This window comes from Ostrea edulis, chromosome 7 (assembly GCF_947568905.1).
Source record: "Ostrea edulis chromosome 7, xbOstEdul1.1, whole genome shotgun sequence".
Classification (NCBI taxonomy): Eukaryota; Metazoa; Mollusca; class Bivalvia; order Ostreida; family Ostreidae; genus Ostrea; species Ostrea edulis.
The window spans coordinates 27,689,506-27,715,587 of record NC_079170.1 but is presented as its reverse complement, the minus strand read 5'-3'; the positions used below and the strand labels follow the sequence as shown (position 1 = coordinate 27,715,587).

General features: G+C 36.0%; 1 protein-coding gene across 20 annotated transcripts in view; it reads left to right on the top strand.

Annotated features, from left to right (window-relative positions):
• LOC125655562 (plexin-B-like) overlaps positions 1 to 26,082 on the top strand; it is a 76,647-nt gene that overhangs the window by 31,477 nt on the left and 19,088 nt on the right. For 16 of the 20 annotated variants that reach the window (XM_056143863.1, XM_056143857.1, XM_056143874.1 and 13 more), the window contains 14 exons: positions 3,564 to 3,758; positions 4,111 to 4,242; positions 6,034 to 6,134; positions 6,929 to 7,052; positions 8,153 to 8,324; positions 9,316 to 9,412; positions 10,700 to 10,808; positions 11,181 to 11,213; positions 13,266 to 13,391; positions 14,424 to 14,519; positions 15,374 to 15,467; positions 17,016 to 17,182; positions 19,521 to 19,678; positions 19,854 to 19,947. In XM_056143863.1, the coding sequence (XP_055999838.1) occupies positions 3,564 to 3,758; positions 4,111 to 4,242; positions 6,034 to 6,134; positions 6,929 to 7,052; positions 8,153 to 8,324; positions 9,316 to 9,412; positions 10,700 to 10,808; positions 11,181 to 11,213; positions 13,266 to 13,391; positions 14,424 to 14,519; positions 15,374 to 15,467; positions 17,016 to 17,182; positions 19,521 to 19,678; positions 19,854 to 19,947 (1,698 nt within the window). The remainder of the gene's footprint in view (positions 1 to 3,563; positions 3,759 to 4,110; positions 4,243 to 6,033; positions 6,135 to 6,928; positions 7,053 to 8,152; positions 8,325 to 9,315; positions 9,413 to 10,699; positions 10,809 to 11,180; positions 11,214 to 13,265; positions 13,392 to 14,423; positions 14,520 to 15,373; positions 15,468 to 17,015; positions 17,183 to 19,520; positions 19,679 to 19,853; positions 19,948 to 26,082) is intronic. The other 4 variants (XM_056143872.1, XM_056143871.1, XM_056143869.1 and 1 more) reach the window with 1 other exon arrangement.

Here is a 26,082-nt window from a genome sequence, read left to right as displayed (position 1 = left end):
ATTTATGTGTAAGTTTGCTGATACTGTATAAAATCTAAATGTATTGCATACTGTGGAATAGCAGAAAAGGATTTACAAAAAATGGTGAATTTCACAACCCAGGATTATGACTTTTGGATGAGTCCAAATTAGTCATATATTTTGATGTTTTAATTTAATACACCTATTATTTAAAGCCTTTCATCAGTGTATGCACATTTAAAGCCTAAATTCATCAGTGTATGCACTTTTGAGGGCAGTGAAGTTTTAAGAACACAATTGTTTTATACTGTTGCTGGACATTAGAATTTAGCTTAGATATTCAGAACAGGATTTTTTTTTTTCTAGATTTCATAGCCCATGGAAGTAGTGATACTTTTTCACTAGTATTCAGGTGACCGATAAGGCCTGTGGGTCTCTTGTTTGTGCTCACCAGGTATTCTCTTTATAAGTTGCATGATATGTGTATGTGTTAATGTATTAAATTACATGTACTAGTAGAGAAGAAGACTAGCAAACCTGTACGCATTCTGGACCCATTTATTTTGTTTGACTGTTAAAAATCAACTGTTCATCCTGCTGGTTTTAATTAATTAGTTAATTTAATTAATTGAATAATCGTTTTTGATATGGTATACTCATAAAGCCCCGTCATTTTTAACAATGTTTTTCTAAAAATCAAGCCCCAAAACACCTTCCTTGACAATGGTATAATGATGACAATCGTTAGTAAGAATTGAGAGTCTACATGGTGACTATATTTTATGGCACTAGCCCATGTCAGAGCAATTTTTCTCTAGCCCAATACAAGTACTGTAAATTCCTAGGAATACACGAGGAATTTATGATCGTGTAATTTTGCGAGAGTTGTCACTCGCGAAATAAAATTACAAGTTAATTGACTGAGCTACCCAGATAAGTGATTTCTCACTAGTTAGGCAATATACTTGTAAATATTGTTGATATTTATATTTTCATTCATGTTTCAAAAGGAATTCAGGCAGTAAAAAGATGTGTTATTCCTTCTTAATGGTAGCAGTGAATATGGTATCTTCTGACACCTTCATTACTTAATTGACCTATTTACATTTACAGTTAATACCTTTGGCTTTCATCCATCTGCTAAGTTTGGACTGTATAGTGAGCATGCATAATATGAGCCAAATCTGGTATTTAGCAACTGTAACTCTTAGAGTTAGGGACCAAAAATGATTTATGGCCCCTGATACAAAATTTATTGCCAACCTTGACCTGTTGTTGGCCCACCAAATTGCAATATTGTTGATGGATCGAGACAAAATTTTGCCTTTCACCATTCCTAAGTATATTTCTGCCAACTGACAGAGGAAGAAGTTTCCCCAAAACAAATTTTTAATTGTTGATGATGGTCAGGTTTGAATTGAACTTTGATCTTTAATACAGCCAGGATAGGGTGTTTCATGATAAGGATAGTTGTTAACATTTAAAAATTTGAACTCTTTAATATTTCATACTAAAAAGGTCCCTTATTTTTCGTATAAGCATGCATGATACACAGAGGAAATTAAGATTAGACTAGTTGATTGTCAGAGATATTTATGGATGTAAAATTTAATCAAAAATAGCATAATTTGTTATTTAGAAAGTTCTTGTTTTGATATCAGTCTGACTTTCAATAAAACGTCCATTCAGATATCTCTGATTGGGATTCATTATTTGAACACCTCACATTTAGTTTTTAGCTCACCTGAACTGAAAGCACAAGTGAGCTTTTCTGATCGCCTGTTGTCCATTGTCTGTCTGTCTGTAAACTTTTTACATTTTCGACTTCTTCTCCAGAACCACTGGGCCAATTATAACCAAACTTGGCCAATAGCATCCTTGGGTGAAGGGCTTTCAAATTTGTTCAAATGAAGGGTTATGCCCTTTCAAAGGGGAGGTAATCACAAAAATGCAAAAATAGGGTGGGGTCATTTAAAAATCTTCTCAAGAACCACTGGGCCAGAAGAGCTGAAATTTACATGAATGCTTCGATCCCGACATAGTACAGATTCAAGTTTGTTAAAATCATTGTCCCTGGAGGTTGGATGGGGCCACAATAGGGGATCAAAGTTTTACATAAAAATATATAGGAAAAATCTTTAAAGCTGTATGACCCGATGTTCATGTATTATTTTTGTACATAATTACTTTAAAGCAGATTAATTACTTTATAAAGTTATTAACTTTCCCTTAATTACATGCTTGAAAACATCTGCATGTAAAAGAAAACAGTGCGAATATTATTTAGAAAGTAAATATAGTGGCTACATATATAAATCATCCCATAATAGACGTCTATAAATAGACCCACGCGCGTCAGGGGAATCCCAACATGATGTATTAACTCGTACGCAAATGTCTAGTTTTAAGGCTGAAAGAGCGTAAAACAACGAATTACTAAGAGGCATTTGATATTTTTATTTCTATTAAACTTATGGTACGGTACTGTTATAATAAAATACACAACTTTACACAAATAAGACCACCGATGATCTGAAAGTTTGAACTGGTCACGTGACTGTCACTTGAAATGGCAGAGTGATGCGGTTATTTGTAAACATCGATTTAAAATCAAATTATTTGGGTTAAAACAGGTGAAATAATTTATGATAGGTCGTACAGTCTCATAACTACATATGTGCGATGATTTAATAGCGTTTTTATGAGATGGAAAAAAAATATTGTAATTCGGACCATGCATACAGCTTTAAAAATCTTCTCAAAAACTACTGGGCCAGGAAAGTGGAAATTTACATGAAAGCTTTCCGATATTTAGCGCAGATTCAAGTTTGTTAAAATCATGGCCCCCGGTGGTAAAATAGGGGATCAATGTTTTACATACAAAGATATAGGGAAAATCTTTTAAAAAATTTCTTCTTAACAACCACTGAGCCAGAAAAGCTGAGATTTACATGAAAGCTTCCTGACATAGTGCAGATTCAAGTTTGTTAAACTCGTGACCCCTGAGGTTGGGATGGAGCCACAATAGGGGATTAAAGCTTAATTTACATAACTAGTAAATAGAAAAAAAATCTTTAAACATTTTGTCCTGAAGAACCATTGGGCTAAAGAGGTTTACATCTGCACAAAAGCTTCTTGACATAGTGCAGATTGAAGTTTGTAAAAATCATGGTACCTGGGGGTAAGTAGGGGATCAAAATTTTACCTACAAATATATTGGGAAAATCATTAAAAATCTTCTGAAAAATCACTGGGCCAGAAAAGTTTATATTTACATGAAAGCTTCATGACATAGTGCAGATTCAATTTTGTAAAAATCATGGCCCCCGGGAGTAGGTTGGGATCACAATAGGGATCAAAGTATTACATGTGAATATATAGGAAAAATCTTTAAATATGAGCCAAGGTGACTCAGGTGAGCGATCTGGCCCATGGGCCTCTTGTTTAGAGTAATTTATAAATAAAAGAAAACTATTAACTTGTAAGAGTGTCAGATGTTCTTGTCTATACTGGTACATATGCACACACACGCACGTGCGCACGCGCACACACACGTGTATGTGTAACAACGATTATTAGTTTTTATGTGTTTAAATTTACAGGAATTAAGTGACAGTGAGTTGCTGTGCTCTAACACCTTGAATCTGATCATTGCGGGGGGCATCCCTTTGGCCTCTGTCCCCGTCATCCAGTTTCCAGCGACAGATGACCTGCACGACTTTGTATCCTTGGCCGTGACTGTCACTACGGAATTCACAGTGGCATTCATAGGGAGTTCTACAGGACATATCAGGAAGGTAAATTAGAAAGATAGCTAATTATTTAGTGAAAGTCAGGGCAATGCAGTCATTGACAGTTAAATTAGAAAGTTAGCTAATTATTTAGTGAAAGCCCAGGTAACTTAATCATTGATAATTAAATCAGAACGGTAATTGAAAGACTCTAAAAGAGCTAATTCATGTGTGGGTCAAGTTTTTTTTTGACATATATTGTGTTGAGCATACAGTGCAGGGTTTACAATTTATATACTGTTGACAATAGTGACATTGATAGGAAAAGATGTCATTTTCATCCAATGTGTCATGGTCTTTCCCTGTAAATTACCTGTAACCTTGGATATTGTACTTGATTCTGGTCTCTGCTTTGTAGGTAACTCTGCAAACAGCCACAGCAGCAGAACTGTATGACTCAGCCATCGCAGTGGACCAGGGTCACGCCATCAGCCAGGATATGTTGTTTGACAGTTCCCAAATGTTCCTGTATGCCATGAGTGACAGAAAGGTAAGGAGCAGACGGCTGCAGCCAACTGACAGACAGGATGTCAGATCTTCTAACAAAATGAGTCTGTAGATTATCAAGGTTTTTTATTTTCCCCAGCAATCTGGTGACTTCAGTAAGAAATGCTCAGCTCTGAATTGATAGAGATAAACTTCAAGATAAACAGCCTCCACCCTGGATGGCATAGTAGATCAGCATGTATAAAAGATGGAGGTATTGGATTATTTAGGGCTTCATCAGTGAGAAGCTTCATTAGTGGGTCTTAACACTTGTCTTGATTTAGGTTCTCAGGAGAAATGTGAAGTATTAAATGTTCATTTGGGCTTGATCCAAGTCAGTGTTGGATTTTCTTCATGTAAACAAATAAACAAGTAGGGGCATTAGAATTGTTATGAAAACATCTGTCAGTATGCAGCACTTGGGGAACAGCATCACAAAAAATACCGGACTTTGTAGAGTGTTAGTCTAGGGGATTGAAATGTTTTGTCAGATGGAAAACTGAATTTTTTGTGGTTTGAAAAGCTTCTCTCTGACAGCTAGTCATGGAAACAAAGTAGCTTTAAAACCTTGGAGAAGAAAGTCTGAGAAAATTCATGTTTTGTGCATTTTGAGTATATTGAAGTCGTTTGGTGCAAGCTTTTGCTTTAATGAGATCATCTAAGCACTCAGAAGTTTGCAGTTTGAAAGCAGTTCTATAAACGTGTATGTAGTTGTTATGAAGATTAGGATCAAATGCAGAAGTGGCATCTTCCGAACGTTTTAAATAGGGTGATTCATTTCTGAGGGTCTAAAGCTGTTGCAAAATAACTGAAAGTCTGAAAAGCTGATGCATATATATGTTTTTTAATGCACTTTTATAATGATTGTCAAAGAAGCAAGTTCAAGTTACAAATGATTTAGGTCTACTGATTTGTCTGTCCATTTGCTATAAACTTTGAACATTTTCTGCTGCTGCTTGAAGGTTCTCTTGTTGTAAGGGTTGGAATCCATACTTCTAATAAATGATGATAACATCTTTTAGTGATTTTTTTTAATGGTTCATACCCAAATTTTGGCACAGGTATTAAGTAGTCCAGGAGAATTTTCACTATTTTCTGAGAAATAAGAATTTAGTCCTATTTCCCATGACCTTGTGATTACCTTGGCGATAGTGATTGTATAAGTAGTACATTTATACGTACATTGATATTTTTTCCAGCCTCCGAGATGTAGATTTGCTGCACTGACTGCAGTAGTACAGTTTTGTTTGTTTGTATATTATTTTACGTCCCATTCACAAATTTTTTCATGTTGAGATGTCATCAGTGATTTAACCTCTGTGTGGTATTCGGAGCATAGTAGTAAGAGTTCTTTATTGTGCCAATGCCTGTCATGGCATGGGACCTCTGTTTTTAAGGTCATATCAGAAAGATCGACCCGTGACTTTCACTTCTGATGCTGGATGCTTGGTGAAGGAACAGTCACTACCTATGTTAAATGTTTTAGGTTTGATGCCATGCTGGAATTGAACCCAAGCCTCTCGATTGTGAAGCCCTATTACCACTTTCCAATTTTAAAATATCATTCCTTTTTTATATTGTAGAACTCTTATTATGATAAATTTTGGAAAAACAAAACCATTCCTTACTGGTTCATTATAAAATTTTCTTTTCATCCAATGTATATAATATGTATCACCTATTTCTTCTTAAATCATGTATATATTTATTTTTTCTAAACATTCACACACATCTTTACAGAGATAAGTTCTCTGAACATGCTGAAAAGAAACATGAACGAGTCTGTTATTTTCAGGTTGCTAAGATACCGGTACAGAACTGTCAACAGTACACCACATGTAATACTTGTCTGGGAAGCAAGGACCCATACTGTGGCTGGTGTACTCTGAACCACAGGTAAGCTTACTGAAAGTAGACAGGTACGCATAGTGAAAGTACACAGGTAAGCATAAGGAAAGTAGACAGATATGCATAATGACAGTAGACAGGTACACATAATGAAAGTACACAGGTAAGCATAATGAAGGAGAAAGTAGACAGGTATGCAGTAATGAAGGAGGAAGTACAGGGTGCAGGATGTCTCTATGGTAGTGTTTTGATCGAGAACAATTCTTTTAATCGGAGATTCATGGACATACAGTTTTTTGGTCTGCATGTCTATTTGTCTGCAAAAACGTGTTTAAAGCTTTTGAATGGATGTACTCCAACCAGTTAGAGCCTCGGTTAACGTCCCTTATATACGCAGTGCCCCGGTTAACGTCCCTTATATACGCAGTGCCCCGGTTAACGTCCCTTATATACGCAGTGCCTCGGTTAACGTCCCTTATATACGCAGTGCCTCCATTAACGTCCCTTATATATGCAGCGGTTGACGTCCCTTATATAGCACCGCCTCGGTTGATGTCCCTTATATAGCACCGCCTCGGTTGATGTCCCTTATATAGCACTGCCTCGGTTAACGTTCCTTATAAACGCAGCACCTCGGTTGATGTATCTTATATACGCAGTGCCATGGTTGACGTCCCTTATATAGCACCGCCTTGTTTAACGTTCCTTATATTCGCGCCGCCTCGGTTAACATCCCTTATATAACGGAGCCTCGGTTAACGTCCCTTATATTTGCGGTGCCAAGTCAGAAGTATCTCGCCATGCTATGGCTTGTATAAATTTGTTTTGTTTTTTATTTTCAGGTGTACATTGAAAAGTGAGTGCTCTAATCCAACAGCCAGTCGTTGGCAGAATGCAGACAACAACAACTGTATATCAATCCTCAATGTCTCGCCACCAATGGCCCACGTCTCACAGAACATCACGGTAAGTACAAACTGTTAATGGCCCACGTCTCGCAGAACATCACGGTAAACACAAACTGTTAATGGCCACGTCTCACAAAACATCACAGTAAGTACAAACTGACTGTTAATGGTCCACATCTCACAAAACATCACAGTAAATACAAACTGTTAATGGCCCACGTCTCACAGAACATCATGGTAAGCACAAACTGTTAATGGCCCATATCTCACAGTGCAGCACAGTAAGTACAAACTGACTGTTAATGGCCCACGTCTCACAAAACATCACAGTAAGCACAAACTGACTGTTAATGGCCCATGTCTCACAAAACATCACAGTAAGCACACACTGACTGTTAATGGCCCATATCTCACAGTGCAGCACAGTAAGTACAAACTGACTGTTAATGGCCCACGTCTCACAAAACATCACAGTAAGCACAAACTGACTGTTAATGGCCCATATCTCACAGAACATCATAGTAAGCACAAACTGTTAATGACTTATATCTCACATAACAGCACAGTAAGCACAAACTGACTGTTAATGGCCCATATCTCACAGAACATCACAGTAAGCACAAACTGTTAATGGCCTATATCTCACAGTGCAGCACAGTAAGTACAAACTGACTGTTAATGGCCCACGTCTCACAAAACATCACAGTAAGCACAAACTGACTGTTAATGGCCCATGTCTCACAAAACATCACAGTAAGCACACACTGACTGTTAATGGCCCATATCTCACAGTGCAGCACAGTAAGTACAAATTGACTGTTAATGGCCCACGTCTCACAAAACATCACAGTAAGCACAAACTGACTGTTAATGGCCCATATCTCACAGAACATCATAGTAAGCACAAACTGTTAATGACTTATATCTCACATAACAGCACAGTAAGCACAAACTGACTGTTAATGGCCCATATCTCACAGAACATCACAGTAAGCACAAACTGTTAATGGCATATATCTCACAGTGCAGCACAGTAAGCACAAACTCGCCGCCAATGTGATCCTCTGCAACCACAAAAAATCTGTAAAAGAATAAGCGATGGTTGTTTGTCCTATCACAAACAAAATATTTCAGTTCTATCCTCTGTTTTCTTTTCAGCTCTATTTAACAGTCCATGGTCTGCCAAGGAATTTCAATACTTCATACAACTGCGTGTTTGACTTCCGTAGCAAAAATCGCAAAACCGTTCCTGCCCAGCTCAGAAGTTACGGGATTGAGTGTAGAAATCCCAGTGTTGACGATCTTTCACTAAACTTCACTAACACGCTGGGTAAATTCTATTTTGTTTATGTTCAATGAATCTATTACAAATGACAAAGGTGTCCTGTTAACATAGTTTGTCTATCATTGTTTGTCCTGAGTCACTGTATATCTTTTCCTTGTCCCAATATCATTTACACCTTATCCATACAATATTCATATGTATATAAAGAGTGTGTTGTGACTTTGCATAGAATGCCTCCACTTGTCTCATTGCCACTTTACACTTCATCCATTGTAATATTGTGAAAAAGACGTACAGAGATCTGGGGCAAAACTAGCTCTCATCATGCTTATTCCTTTATTCTGTGAGGCGTACTGTGTAGTGGTTTTTGTGTGTGGATTGATTGATTAATTATTGTTTAACATCCCTCTCGAGAATATTTCACTCATGGAGACGGTCACCACTGCCGGTGAAGGGTTGCAAAATTTAGGCCTATGCTCGGCGCTTATGACCATTGAGCAGGGAGGGATCTTTATCGTGCCACACCTGCTGTGACACGGGACCTCGCTTTTTACGGTCTCATCCGAAGGACCGCCCCATTTAGTCGCCTCTTACGACAAGCAAGGGGGTACTGAGTACCTATTCTAACCCGAATCCCCACAGAACTTGTGCGTGGATGTAAACTTTTGCAATTTTCTAGCCTCTAGGAATACAAATAATTTTAGCATAATATATTTTGGTGTTCGAAAACACAAAAATGTATACACTGTGTAGTGTTTTAAATTACATATCTGTGAAACATTTTACTGTCATCAGAAGAGAAAAAAGTAGTTTATTAAACAGAGTTTTCTTTCTTGTAAAAATTGCATATTTAGATTGCATGAAAATTACGTATTCAGATTGCAAACATATTTGAGTGCAAATTTAGCCATTGAAAATTGTGTGGCATGAGACGAAGCTGTTAAGATAAGCCAAAATAACCACTCCATTAAAAAAACAACCAACTGTACAGAATTGTAATGCGTTGGTTTTTAAATGAGTCTTTGTTTTTTTGTAGGACATATCAACATTACCCTGGGTATACAGTCAGTGGAGACTGGAAGTGTTATTGTGTCCAAGCCATATTTACTCTACAAATGCAGCAGCTTCTCCAGGTCAGGCTGGATTATCACAACACGTGTCTATGTCTTCATTTTGTATGTCCCCACCATGAAATCACCAGGGCACATAGTGTGTAACGGTCAGCCGGGTTTGATCGCCGGTGGTCAGATAGCTCGGTTGGTAGAGCACCTGACTAGAGATTCAGGGGGCTCGGGTTCGAATCCCGTTCTGGTCCGTTGCATTTTCTCCCTTCCTGTTACAAGTGTTATCCTTTTCCATCCTTCTGTCAGTCTGTCCTGTCAATCTATCTTTCCATCCTCCTGTCAGTCTCCTGTCAATCTATCTTTCCATCCTCCTGTCAGTCTGTCCTGTCAATCTATCTTTCCATCCTTCTGTCAGTCTGTCCTGTTAATCTATCTTTCCATCCTCCTGTCAGTCTGTCCTGTCAATCTATCTTTCCATCCTTCTGTCAGTCTGTCCTGTTAATCTATCTTTCCATCCTCCTGTCAGTCTGTCCTGTCAATCTATCTTTCCATCCTCCTGTCAGTCTGTCCTGTCAATCTATCTTTCCATCCTCCTGTCAGTCTGTCCTGTCAATCTATCTTTCCGTTATTACGTCAGTTTCTGTTCCTTGTCTCTGCTACAGATGCACATATTCAACTGAAATTTGGTATATAGATCTATCATGAAAATATCCAGGTAAAGATTTTATTTGGTTCTGGTTGAATAATTTTTGACAGAGTTGTGCCCCTTGGATGTAAATTTTTGTTTAAACGATTCACAGTTTCCGTTTATTATCACAAGTTATACATTACATTTTTACTTGAAATTTAGAATATAGATACATTTATGTCTAGATGATATGAAGGTCAAGTCCGTGTTTGAATCTAGTTGAGCAATATTTGGAAAAGTTGAGCCACTTGGACTTAAAATATTCAGTGTGTTTTAAACAATTCACAATTTTCACTCATTATCTCAATCATACATGGACATTTTGAATTGAAATTTGAAAGATCGATATATCATGAGAATAGGCAGGACAAGTACTCATATGAGTTTGGTCAGATAATTTTTGGCAGTTATAGCCCAACGGGGGCAGGGGCATTTGTGTTACTTTTACACATCTAGATTTTTTTTTCATTTACTTTTTCTGCTCTTGTGCACTTTTAAATCATGTTTATATGTCATACCTTTAGAAAAAACAGAATTATTAAAGAGATCTTAATCGACACACATGTCTTTCATTTAGTTCACAATGTACGTGGCCTAAGTAATATTTAGATGAGAAATTGAGAACATGTTATTCTAAACATTTGAATTTTTCTTGTTGGTGTTTTCAGTTGTTCAGGGTGTGTGGACAACGTGTACTGGTGTGATTGGTGCATCACCAATAACAAGTGTCAGTACAACACGGATGACTGCCCCGGGGACCGTGTCAGCAGTCGAAACGTATGTACAGTACTCAGTGAGATCCTGAATTTTGTTGTTGCATATTTGACCAAGCCTATTACTGTAAACCAATTTTTATTTGCGACGACTTCATTTCACGATTTTCCAGTGATGAACTGCTTTGCGGCGACTATTTTTCGCGTCTGACCTTATTTTAAACATACAAAGATATAAAAGGACTGGTTTGCGACGAGAACTATTCGCGATGATGAGGTTCTCATGAACCTCACGAAAATTTCTCACACATGAATAAAAGTTGCTTTACAGTAATTGTCCACAGATATTTGGATTTTGCTAAGTGCACTAATAAAAACAAAATTTGATTTTATTCACGAGCAATGCTAGATATACAATGTATGAAACCATTTTCAGGGTACTTATGAACAAAATGACACCGAGTATATTGTAAGTTCTGTTTCTCTAGTTCTTAGTTCTGCCTTTGTCAGACTAACGGCCTGCATCTGTTTCCGTCATTAGTCATCATGTATTATTTTCCACATCATGTAACTATCTACATGTATCATGCAAACTTCACCAATAATATGAAACATGTATACCCAAAACTTATGCATATATATATATCTATAAAGTCTCCCAAATATTCATAACATTGAGATGAAGGAGTATGAAAATCTTTTATTTTTCATTGCCTTCTGATTTTGTCTGCATTTCTACATGTTTGGGTTGCCTTCTTTTTTGCCATTTTATGCTGTAACAGAGGACAAAAGTCTCAATAGGAACATTTTCTCTCAGATATTTCATTTCTTTTAAGTTATACTCTAACAGGTAGTAGATATTTATGTAAAACGTTATAAGATTACATTTCATGTATGCTCTTTTCTTTCGTTTTTTAGACAACTAAACTAGAACTGTTTCATATCTTTTTTTATGAGCATTGTCTGTAACACCATTTCCTTACCAAAGAAAAAAACCTAGGATAAATAAGATGGATTACAAGTTACAAGAATGTTTACAGTTACTGATAACAACAGAATGGATACGTGTTTGAAATTTCTTTTGGATAAAATAGGACTTGCATTCAGTATGTTGCCTCGTGATGTTTGGGAGTTAATTGTCATGAAGTACTCCTGTGTTTCAGCCTGAGATGCTTGTGAATTATTTGTGAAAATTTGAAGGAGTTTCCTTTCTTTTTGTAGACAGTCTACATACATTGTGTATATGCCTTGATAGGACTGCTTCAACTTGGATGTAGCTATGACATTGAGTGGTTTATATTTTACAGAATTATTTAGGTTAAGGTGACCTATATTTAAGTTAAAGTGACCTATATTTAGGTTAAGGTGATCTATATCTAGGTTAAGGTGACCTATATTTAGGTTAACGTGACCTAGTTGTAGAGTAGACCTGGTTGTATTGATGATTCAGTTTCTCATTCAGGAACAGATTTTCTCTTTTATTATCCTCCGAAACTCGGAAAGCGTAGTGCTTTTTGTCTGTCTCTTTGGTTAATATTGTCTTTTTGTATCTTTGTTTCTTTGTCTGCAACGTTATAACTCCTCAGCTATACTAGTATCTAATTGAAAGGTCAAGGTCAAAGCTATGATGAATTGAATATTTTATGCAAAGGTAGTTGATCCTGCAGTTGAGAATGGAAATGCAGCTTTGGGAAAAAGAGTGTAATTACGCCTTTACGCCTCTCTGTCAATGAAAACAGTCGTGAATTCTGTGTCGTTAGCACTAGTCATGTACTGTATACAGGATAATTTTCCTCTTATGTTATTTTTCCTCATACACATTGGAAAATGATTTCACATCCAGATTTAAAGTCACCCAGTATTGTTTTCTGATTATTGCTGAGTAATGAATGAATCTGCTTTCGCTCTGTTTTAAATTTGCCCATTTAGAATAAAGGCGAAATGGGCAAAGATATAATGCAAGTAGAACTTTACTCTGTATAAAATATGACTTGTGATTTTTGTGGTGCCCTTTCTGACTTCAAGTTATTATCTCCAAGTGAAGCCTAATCCTCACAAACCTAATGTGATGCAATGAATAATTCTTTGAATTCTTCAAAATCCTGATTCTGTAGAGGTGCTTGCTTGAAATACTGCATAAATGACTCTATGGCCTCTACCTCCACTTATATATGAAATTGCTTGCATTTGTTTATGTTTGGAAGACCATTATTCCAAATTCACCTCAATATGAACATGCACCGTAGACATGATTGGTATGATGCTATACAACACTATGACTGATACACAGATTGATATGTATATATGTGTGTATGATATTCATTGCTATGCTACATGATTGATGATACTTTTTTCTGTATGAAATGCGCTATCTTTTTTTTTATGAAGTATGTAAAAGTAGATGCTTCCATTCATGTTTCCATAAAACATGGTTTTTTAACATAAAAATGGTCGTCCCAAAGATTTTGTTGTAAATAATATACTTTTAATATTGTAGCATAATTTGTTGAATATCTTGCAGAGTAATGAAGGCAAAAGAGGGAAGCAGTTTTGCCCCATGGTGGACGTCCGTCAAACTGGTCTCATATTTATACCAAAGGGTCAGAGAAAAACCATTATCATTCAGGGGAGGAATTTTCCAGAGCCAGTACGTTCTGAAATTTATTGGTGCATGTTCATGAATGTGCAGAAGAAATGTCGGGGATATTCCTCATCACTGACCTGGTTCAAAATTACGTCATTCAATCATCACTGACTCGATTCAAAACCACGTCATTCAATCATCACTGACTCGGTTCAAAACCTCGTCATTCAATCATCACTGACTCGGTTCAAAACCACGTCATTCAATCATCACTGACTCGGTTCAAAACCTCGTCATTCAATCATCACTGACTCGGTTCAAAACCACGTCATTCAGTCATCACTGACTCGGTTCAAAACCACATCATTCAATCATGAATACAGCTATAAATTAGAAGCTTTTTTTGCATCATGAAAATATGATTTGAGTTTCCTGATTATCAAAGCTTTGTCAGCTTATAGTAAATATTGTGTCTCATTTTTAACGGGACCGATTCACGATTTTTCTAAAAATTTTGTTTGTCACTTTTATTGATCGAAATTTATTGTCTAATGTGTTTAAAAGATTTCACATAATAATTAAGGTTATACATTATCACAGAAGCTCATTTATTTGTTTTGTAAACAAAGATTGCGGTATGTTATTGTTTACAAAATTTTCAAAAGAAATGGATTTTGATCTAAGTTTATTATATCTTTCACTTTTCAAGCATTCTTTGGGTAAAATGTATCATCTAAAAGTTTAAAATTTGTTACTATGCAAAATCAAAATGCTTTATATTACAAAATTAACATTTCACTGGTTTGTTTGTATACATGAAAAGACTCGAGTCTTTGTTTACATAACACAGGATGTTGTTTTTATTCTTGCGTTCAGAATGTCAAAATTTTGGCTGTCAACATTATATCAGTTATATTTTTAACATCAAAAATGAAAAATATTTTTTTCAAAAATTGTGAACCAGTCCCTTTAAATGGTTCAAAATAATCAAGCTTTAAAATTCATGAGGTTTTTTGAGTTTGAACAGTTGTTTCGAAATTTGAATTGTGGGTAAATAAAGTGAATGATGACAGTGGATGTGAATGTATTTGACAGGATATCTACAGAGGAAGAATGTTCTTACCATCAGCTCCCTTAGACATTCCAGGGACAAGAATATCAGACACCGAGTTGCAGTTCCAAACAGAGCAGGTATGTGAAAATAGTTATCTGTAAAGGTTTCATTGAGGATGATTTTACATCAGGTATTTGCATGCAGTATTGATATTGAAAAGTTTTAGTGAGGATGATTAAATACTTCTATTACCGTGGAGCATCACTTGTACATTAAGATAGATGTACATGTACATATTTACACGACCTTGTACTTTACAAAGTTTCGCAGTCACTAACTACACCAGCCATCATCGTCACAATTTCCAGTTACTTTACACGAAGCACACATTCTAAAAGATGGCACAGTATTCCTGGCAGGTCTCTAAATTATATTCTCCAAATTACTGTCTCATTGTGAAGTCCAAAAAGTGGTAAATTTTATCTCTATTCAAATCATATCACCAAAACAAAGTGCAGTTGGAGAGTTAAAACTAGCTACAGTAGGTTAAAACCAGCTTAAGTAGGTTAAAACCTGTTAAGCAATTCCACCCCACAAAGAAACACGGGATGTGTCGCGCCTACATAAACGCCTAATTAACACGCCCGAGCTAGCCCCAGGCAGTCACCGTTATCATGGTAAGGTTCAAGCAGAAATAATTGTACCCTGGAGTGATGGTGTGTATACGCTACCACAGCCTCAAGAGATCGAGAGTGGAAAACAATAAAATATGTCTTATGAGACCCAGATTTCACTTTGAGAGATCAAAAACTTTGAGAGATTGAATGTTTTAGAGTAAATTTGCTTAGTTTTGTAGGCTGAATTTGTTGATCAAAAACTAGTTTGAGTTTATGTTCATGGTTTGAAAATAGTTTTCATTAAGTTCGAAACCAGTTTGATGGTTTCATGGTTTGGCACTTTATTTGATACATGCATTTTGTGCTATCTTCAGATTAATGAAGACCTACCCAATGGTTTGTACAATGCCAACATGAATGTGCTGTGGAAGCCTGAAAAATTCAACATTGAAAATGATGGACTTACTTGTAAGTTTTAAATGAATTAATTAAGAGTTTCTGCAGAAGATGTTTGTACATGTAAGAGTGAGAAAAAATACTGTAAACTGACTTTTATTCATGACGAATTTATTTCACGATTTACTAGTGATGAACAGGTTCGCGGGGACTAATTTTCGTGACCAAGATAATCATAAACATATAAGGAACATTAAAGATCTGGTTTGCATAGAGAAATATTTGCGCTGAAGAGATTCTTGCGAACTTTGCGAAAATTTCTCGCACGCGAATAAAAGCTGGTTTACAGTATTGATATTTCTACAAATGAATGTACGTAACACTGAAATGTCTATTTTAAGAATTTGCCAAGGTTAATGCCACAGAAGTATTTTTTCTGTGCAGTTACACATTATTTCATTCCTTAAGAAAACTAAGAATAAAAGAATAGATGTATCAATGTGATGACATACAAGTTTGAAATATTTGAAAGTCTAAGAATGTGAAAATAGCATTAAGTGCAAATAAAACAAAACTAGAATGTTTATTACATAATTCAGTAATGTTTATCTAAAGTTGGAACTATTTACGATGAACAAGAAACATGAGCTTAAAATCTATTTAACCGACAATATAGCATAAAACACATAGCACAAGTGGTATACATGCATGCATAGTCATAAAACAGACAAATTATTAAATAAAACAAGCCCATACATGTATATTGACATCACAACCTTCGTAGAAATAGGTCGATTGACATTAAACTCGAACTTGATCTGTTAGTCATCAATATAAAGAGACATACTAAAAATTAGCTAATGATTTACATCATGCACAGTCAAAAAGATGTCTGGAAAACTAACTACATGTATGATGGAATAACTGAAGGATGGAAAGGAGTAACACTATGTGCCCCAAGCCATTTCATGGCGGGGGGGGGGGGGCATAAATATACTTTTGCTCTAGGGCAAGTCTTGTAGATTAAAATTCTTCATTAGGTTAAATTTTGTCAAAACAAAATGCCTACCCCCTCCTGTAGTATAGATTTACATGCTAGCCTCCTCCTGTAGTATAGATTTATATGCTAACCTCCTCCTGTAGTATAGATTTACATGCTAGCCTCCTCCTGTAGTATAGATTTACATACTAGCCTCCTCATGTAGTATAGATTTACATGCTAGCCTCCTCCTGTGGTATAGATTTACATGCTAGCTCCTCATGTATTATAGATTTACATGTAGATTCATTCAGATCATGTCTTCTTCTGGCATCAGATTGATTGATTGTGTATTGTTTAACGTCCCTCTTCAGAATTTTTCAATCGTATGGAGACGTCCATCAGGATTGGCCACAAGAGTGACTCACATGTTTTACCTCTATACAACGACCAAGTCATACAGCTTGTCGGAGTCAATACAAACATATAAAACTAGCAAAGAATCGAATGTGTTGGAATCATTATATTATATGTCTACTTTGTTGTATACAAACATGTGTAACTAGTAAAGAATTGAATGTGTTGAAATCATTATATTATATGTCTACTTTGTTGATGATAACTAAACTGTTCTTTTACAGTGACTATATACAGTTGTTTGGGACAGGCCGGGGGAGATTGTAGTTTTTGTAAAAATTTGGAACTGACCCAGCCAGCCATGAACTGTAAATGGTGTGGAGGCAAGTGTGATTACCACCAGGGGGACAGTTGTGCAGAAACCAAGTGTCCAGGCCCCAATGTCACAAATGTAAGTAATGGAAACCGTCACATCCTGCCTGATGGTGGCTCAGTCTAAGCATTGTCTATTCTTTTATTCATCCATTTCTTTAGAGTTTTCTTTTCAAAATCATACATGTAGCTTTATGAAGAGGATAAAAATCACTTGACATAGCCACTATTCAATGTGTAACAGTGTTAGAGAAACACCTTTTTTATTCTCTATCCTCCATGATGATTTCTAAAAAAAATGTTTTTTGAAGGAGATGTTTGTCCAAAGAATTTTCTTTTGATATCTCTCATGTATTCTTAGACCTGGTGCATGATACGCTACAGATTGTTGATTTTCCCTCACTACGTATTGTTGATTTTCTTCACTACGTATTGTTGATTTTTCCTCATTACGTATTGTTGATTTTGTTCACTACATATTGTTGATTTTTCTCACTACGTATTGTTGATTTTTCTCACTACGTATTGTTGATTTTTCCTCACTACGTATTGTTGATTTTTCCTCACTACGTATTGTTGATAATCCTCACTACGTATTGTTGATAATCCTCACTACATATTGTTGATTTTCTTCACTACATATTGTTGATTCCCTCACTGCGTATTGTTGATAATCCTCACTGTGTATTGTTGATTTTTCCTCACTACGTATTGTTGATTTTCTTCACTACGTACTGTTGATTCCCTGTACTGTTGATTCCCTCACTGCGTATTGTTGATAATCCTCACTATGTATTGTTGATTTTTTCTCACTACGTATTGTTGATTTTTCTCACTACATATTGTTGATTTTTCTCACTACGTATTGTTGATTTTTCCTCACTACGTATTGTTGATTTTTCCTCACTACGTATTGTTGATTTTCTTCACTACATATTGTTGATTCCCTCACTACGTATTGTTGATTTTTCTCACTACGTATTGTTGATTTTTCTCACTATGTACAGTCAAACCTGTATTAAGAGACCGTCCAACGGAGAATGGAAAAAAGGTCACATATGACAGGTGGTCTCTTAATACAGGTTGCCTATTTTCTGCAGTTAATGGATAAACTATCGTAAATAATTTGTACAATGGAGAAAATGACTACATACATTTGGAATTTATCATTAAGAATATCAAGTATGGTTTTAATAGTTGTAAAATAAAATTAATAATACACTGTAGTTAAAAATCTAGAATATGATGTGTTGTATCATAATTTTTTATTCATCAAAAATTACATTTAATCTATTTAAGAATGATAAACTTTGCATGCATTTCATATTACACATTTACATGAGATTTAAAAATTATTTATGAACTGCATGTAAATTTTCTAAAACTTATAAACACTTTGTTGTAAAGGGTATTTATGTATAGCCTACTTGTACAGTGTAACTGAAAAATGCAATGCTTGTGGTAAGAAAGCAAATGGTGAAGTGTTGCGTCTCCTTTTGTACAATACATGCTGAAAAATGTTATTCAATTTGAGAAACATTAAATAAATCACAATACCCATTGTACATGCACAGCAAATCTTTTAAGCTTAGAACTAATGCAGGCAATTTTCTTGAACTCGGACGTGTCAAATACTCGGGACATGTCGAAGTGAGCCGCTTGTTCCGGTCATTATTCTGGAAACCTCTAGTATCTCATGCAGGAAAAACTGCGAATACTCCGTTTAAAATTTCAGTTCTAAGCACAATATTTACCTGATTTATATCACAATGGGGCAAATTTTTACTTTGTTGAACATAATGGTATAACAAGTGGTAGATTTTCATTTCCGATCTAACCTACCCGGCACTTCTTAAAGTTTGTCGAAATTCACACCTTCAAATACACCGGCCTTGATTCCCTGATCCTTGATTTTGTTAAATAAACATCAACTCGGGTTTTATTAATTAACCACACACGACACTGCATGTTGACTGCTTAGGTATAATAATTTATTCAGAGGACCGACTAAACAAGATCATCGCCAAACTGTGCGTATCAAAACGAAAGTGTTAGGGGCGATAATTCCCAAAATAGTCGTGCGTTTGAAAACGAAAGTGTTAGGGGCGATAATTCCCAGAAGAGTCGACTCAACCGAAATCGAAAGTAGTAATCACGTTGTAATCGAAAAATGTACAGTCGTTAAATAGAGGTAAAATTTCGTGAAAATACACGAAAAGGTTGTAAAAATCATGGTCGTTGGTCGCGTCAGACAGGTGGTCGTTTAATACAGGTACAATACATAGAGTAATGTCTTGGGGGGAACTTTTTATGGTCACATACGACAGTGAGTCGCTTAATACAGTGGGTCGCTATGGCAATTTTGACTGTATTGTTGATTTTCCTCAGTGTTGTTGATTGGATTCATAATTTTGCAGCTAAAACCGAAAAGTGGACATTACTTGGGAGGGACTGTTGTTACCATCACAGGAACCAACCTTGGTGTTAAATTTACAGATATTGAAAACAAAGTCACAGTAGCGGGCATTGCTTGTAATGCAACAGCGAAAAAGGAGGAGTATAGGCCTTCCAAAAGGTCAGTAATCATGGGGGTGGGAGGGGGGAGCTTAATTGTTCAATTACAGTGAGTGTGGTGGGGAGGGAGAGCCTGTTTGACATGCAGTGAGTGTGGTGGGGAGGGAGAGCCTGTTTGACATGCAGTGAGTGTGGTGGGGAGAGCTTGTTTGACATTGTATTGTTATGTTGTTCAGAATCCAGTGTGTTGCGGGAGGCAGAAGTGGACAGGGAAGTGGGCCTATCAAAATAGCAGGAGTCACCCTCCAGAAGTGGATTTATTCCTACAAGGTGAACTTTCTTTACATGAGAGATATATTCTTAAGTTTCACTGGTAGCCCTTTATCACCAACATCTGTATCATAAACCAGTCACTCTGTTCCTTCATAGTGTCCTTACAGTGGTTTCCAAATGTTACTCATCATCAACGTCTTTCCACTCCATGGTTCACAAATAACAGCAGCCATGAATATATCAAATAGAACAGAAAGAAAATATCCCAAATTTGTGTAGATAATGTTATAGAAAAGACAGAAAATATCATGTAGATAATGTTATAGAAAAGACAGAAAATATCATGTAGATAATGTTATAGAAAAGATAGAAAATATCATGTAGATAATGTTATAGAAAAGACAGAAAATATCATGTAGATAATGTTATAGAAAAGATAGAAAATATCATGTAGATAATGTTATAGAAAAGACAGAAAATATCATGTAGAATTATGTGGAATAGCCAGAAAATATAGGTGTAAAAGTAACACAGAATTATGTAGAATAGCCAGAAAATATAGGTGTAAAAGTAACACGGAATTATGTAGAAAAAAAGTTTGTTTCCCTGACAGCTGGATGGATGTGAGGGTTTGTGTAGTTTTTAGCTCACCTGAGCTTTTCTGATCACCCATATTCCGGCATCCGTCCGTCTGTCCGTCTGTAAACTTTTCACATTTTCAACTTCTTCTCAACAACCACTAGGCCAATTTCAACCAAAGTTGACACAAAACATCCTTAGGTAAAGTGAATTCTAAATTGTTAAAATAAAGGGCCAGACCACCTTCCAAGGGGAGATAATCAAGAAAAGGTAAAAATAGGGTAGGGTCATTAAAAAATCTTCTTCTCAAGAACCACTGGGCCAGAAAAGATGAAATTTATATGAAAGCTTCCTTATATAATGCAGATTCTAAATTGTTAAAATCATGGCCCCCGGGGGTCAGATGGGGCCACAATAGGGGATCAAAGTTTTACATACAAATATATCGGAAAAATCTTTAAAAATCTTCTTCTCAAGAACCACTGGGCCAGAAAAGCTGAGATTTATATGAAAGCTTCCTTATATAATGCAGATTCTAAATTGTTAAAATCATGGCCCCCAGGGGTCGGATGGGGCCACAATAGGGGACCAAAGTTTTACATACAAATATATAGGAAAAATCTTTAAAAATCTTCTTCTCAAGAACCACTGAGCCAGAAAAGCTGAGATTTATATGAAAGCTTCCTTATATAATGCAGATTCTAAATTGTTAAAATCATGGCCCCCGGTGGTCGGATGGGGTCACAATAGGGGACCAAAGTTTTACATACAAATATATAGGAAAAATCTTCTTCTCAAGAACCACTGAGCCAGAAAAGCTGAGATTTATATGAAAGCTTCCTTATATAATGCAGATTCTAAATTGTTAAAATCATGGCCCGCGGGGGTCGGATGGGGCCACAATAGGGGATCAAAGTTTTACATACAAATATATCGGAAAAATCTTTAAAAATCTTCTTCTCAAGAACCACTGAGCCAGAAAAGCTGAGGTTTATATGAAAGCTTCCTTATATAATGCAGATTTTAAATTGTTAAAATCATGGCCCCCGGGGGTCGGATGGGGCCACAATAGGGGATCAAAGTTTTACATACAAATACAGTACCCGCAACGTTATTCTTGACATTCCTATCGTGCTCTATCGTGCGTGTATCCTATCGTATCGTGCGTGTATCCTATCGTATCGTGCGTGTATCCTATCCTATCGTGTATCAGGTTTTCCGTTTTCTATCGTGTTTTGTGTTTATCAGGTCTATCGTGTATCGTGTTTTGCGTGTATCAGGTTTTCCGTTTATCGTGAAAATCGTTTATCGTGTAGCTTCGGAAACTATCGGGATCGTATATAAAATCTAATGAAAAAGTACGATACTTTCCGAAACCTTTATTCGTTTTGTTAAAGAAGCTATTTTTAGGAATCGAGGAAAGACGGTATATTTGAAGGAGAACATAAAGTTGTCAATTTTAAGGCAGAAGAAGAGCTATTTGTCTGTCCAGAGAGAGAGAGTGAAAATTTATCACAATTTAATTCTAAGTAGTCTGGAAAGTAGGACAGTAAACCGAGCACAGTAAATCTGAAAGCTCCTTCTGAGTTCATAAATATTTGTTTGTCTAGAAACAGTTATTTGTAATTAACACTAACAGAAAAATAGGGAGTTCCGATTTGAAAGGAAAAATCAGTAAATTACATTGTTTATCACATACATGTATATTTTAATAATGGTTCTTTTTCTTCCAATTTTTTTTCACGTGTATGCTACTTATATAGCAACTGCTGAACTTGTGCGCGTCCTTATATCTGATTTTGTGTATCACCCGTGTTTTGACAGCTAACATTCTCAGGGACATTGTATTTCACACATTTAGAAGATTAAGTTTTAAAAGGGTGCAAGGGTGTTGCATCCCCCAAAATTCTGCTCAACTGGGCACGATTCCGCTGTCATCGTTGTTTTTTTTATATACCTTGTACATGTACACATGTACCAATACTCGTACGTGTAGATACTGGACATTTATGTTGGTTTTGATGATTATTTGAATTTTTTTTACACACTAAGCGTTTCAAAATTTCGAATTTAAAACAAGCCGGGTTTTGTTTATGTTTTTTAAACAGTATATTTATGTTTTGTTAACAAAATATCAATTCAAATAAATATGTTCCAATTACTTATGACTATCAATTATCAATCATAGTGTAAAAATATCTAACAGGTGTAGTGCGGTTGATTTTTTTTAAAGCGGTCGTTATGAAAATAACTTGAGATGTTGAATGAACCGTGAACTTAGAGCTTGATGCAAAATAACCCCCTCCTCGCTACACGCACAATATTACTTGGTTTTATTTCATACTCAAGGTAATATACATTAGCATAAGAGAGCTACTGAAGCATGATATCACTACATTATATTACATTTAGTTAATTCCCTGTATAATCTATATATTAAACATTAGGTGACAATATAAGTTTTAGAATCATTGGCTGATAAAATTCATATAGATATCAAATAATGAATTCAATGCCGTATATATTTTATTATTTTTTTTAAATTTTAGCTGTGATGGCATTAAAAAAAAACAAAACAAAAAAAACGTACGACCGTGGATTAAAGAAATTATATGGTACAAAACCGATCAATGTTTTAAACAAATGTTACCGCGACGGGGACAGGTAGCTGATAGTCATCCCGCGATGAGAACGCGGTTTTCCTGAGTTACCTATAGATTACCGCGTTAGATTTTTTTCCCATCGCGAGAACACGGGAAACAAGAAATCCGCTTTGTCCGTAATTTAGGTATATAATGAACATTGAAATCCTTCAATATTATTATCAACATAATGTAAACATAATGTAATTATGTTGTAGGTATCAAAATTTCGTTCCGTCTAAACCGTTTCTAAATTTACAACATTTCTATCAGGTTTTCCGTTTATCGTGAAGATCGTTTATCGTGTTTTGCGTTTATCAGGTCTATCGTGAAGATCGTTTATCAGGTTTTGCGTTTATCAGGTTTACCGTGTATCCTATCGTATCGTACGTGTATCCTATCGTATCGTGCGTGTATCCTATCCTATCGTGCGTGTATCGTGTTCTATCGTTTATCATGTCAAAAATAACGTTGCGGGTACTGTATATAGGGAAAATCTTTAAAAATATTCTTCTCAAGAACCACTGAGCCAGAAAAGCTGAGATTTATATGAAAGCTTCCTTATATAATTCAAATTCTAAATTGTTAAAATCCTGGCCCCCGGGGGGTCGGATGGGGCCACAATAGGGGATCAAAGTTTTACATACAAATATATCGGGAAAATCTTTAAAAATCTTCTTCCCAAGAACCACTGAGCCAGAAAAGCTGAGGTTTATATGAAAGCTTCCTGATATAGTACAGATTCTAAATTGTTAAAATCCTGGCCCCTGGGGGTCGGATGGGGCCACAATAGGGGGTCAAAGTTTTTTGTTTGTTTTGTTTTTCTTTTTTTTTTTTTCTTCTTTTTTTTTTTGTTGTTGATATAGTGCAGATTCAAGTTTGTTAAAATCATGGACCCCGGGGATTGGATGGGGCCTCAAGGGGGGCATCAAAGTTTTACATACAAATTTATAGGAAAAATCTTTTAAAATCTTCTTCTCAAGAACCACTGAGCCAGAAAAGCTGAGGTTTATATGAAAGCTTCCTGATATAGTGCAGATTATAAATTGTTAAGATCATGGCCCCCGGGGGTCGGATGGGGCCACAATAGGGGGTCAAAGTTTTGCATACAAATATATAGGAAAAATCTTTAAAAATTTTCTTCCCAGAACCACTAAGCCAGAAAAGCTGAGATTTATATGAAAGATTTCTGATATAGTGCAGATTCAGGTTTGTTAAAATCATGCCCCCCCCCCCCCCCCCCCCCCCCTGGGGGTAGGATGGGGCCACAATAGGGGATCAAAGTTTTACATACAAATATATAGGGAAAATCTTTAAAAATCTTCTTCTCAAGAACCATTGGACGAAAGAAGTTCACATTTACATGAAAGCTTTCTGACATAGTGTAGATTCAAGTTTGCAAAAACCATGGCCTCCAGGGGAAGGTTTGGGGCCATAATAGGGACTACGGTTTTACATGCAAATAGATATGGAAAATCTTCTGATATGGACCAAGGTGACTCAGGTGAGCGATGTGGCCCATGGGCCTCTTGTTGTCTTATACTACAGACCCTAAAGCGTGCTACTACACCTCCAAAGCGTTCGTTCCATGCAAACCGTTCACTGTTCCGTGCAGACCGTTCTCCGTTCCGTGCAAACCAATCACTGTTTCATGCAAACCGTTCAACATTCCATGCAAATTGTTCACCGTTCCATGCAGACCGTTCAGCATTCCATGCAAATTGTTTCGTGCAAGAATCATTCCATGCATGATCAAGCCACGCCCATAGAAACATGCAGATCGTTCAAACCATGCAGACAGAACAAAGTCCGATACCATTTTATCACCCTTGATAGTTTTTAGCAAGTGCAGAGACATGTATATCTCTGCCCTTGGTAGTTTTCTTTTTTGTATGTCAGAATGATTTATTTGTCTTGTTACATTTGTATGATAAATTTTCTCTTCTTAAATAAAAAATATTTTCATCAAAATTGTTTATCGGAACTGTCTGCATAATGCAAAGACCGACCTACATGTACATGTATGTATAACTTGTATATTCTATGCAAATTCCAAGGTGCTTTTTTTTTTACCACCGCTATTCCAGGTACCGGTATTTAAAATTAACATTCATACAGAAGGTGTGAAAATCGGTGGGGGCAATTGCAATATGATAAAAGAGGTGTTTATATCTTTTGTCTCTCAAAAATGAATGCAGTTTTCTATAGGTTTAAAACTGAGGCAAATGCAACAATCTAATTAAAATTGGATGTTAGATCCGCTCGCATATCTGTTGATCATTACTGTAGTTAGTCATTATTTGTTTTCTCTATTCATTTACATGTATATGTTTGATTTATTTCTTAATCTATTTCAATCATATTTTGATTGTTCATTTTTGTCTTGTATTTTCTCTTCTTTCTTATCCAAGGTGACAGGTTCTTATCGACTGGCTAATACAATGTTTTGATGCAAACCCACCCCCACACCCCCAGAATATGTTCCAGTCATACATGGCGAGAAGTTTTTTAAAAACTCATTTTATCCATTGTCATACACGTATGTAAAAATGTATGGGTTTATTCAAGATCTGTCTTTGAAAAGAGGCCTGGAATATACAAATTATTCTCATGTTTTAACGGCACTCAGATTGAATGTACAAAAATAGCGACTTTTTCAATGAATTTAATAGAGCAATGAATAAATAAAGTTGAATAATCAATATTCCATAATGATACAACTTATGCATTTTTTTCCTTCATTTCCGAAGTTAAATAATATTCATTTCCTTTTATTCCAACGGGTTCGTAAGTCATTAAACTATTCCTTGTTTAAACTTACCCCAGGATGAAACAAATAATGTCAAAAAAATTAAAGCGTGCAGGTCATGCCTATCGTTTCGTGCAGACCGTTCACAACCCTCTCCCCATCCAAAAATGTTTCAATCTTACCAGACGAGAAGTTTTTAAAATTATTTTATCTGTTTTCATA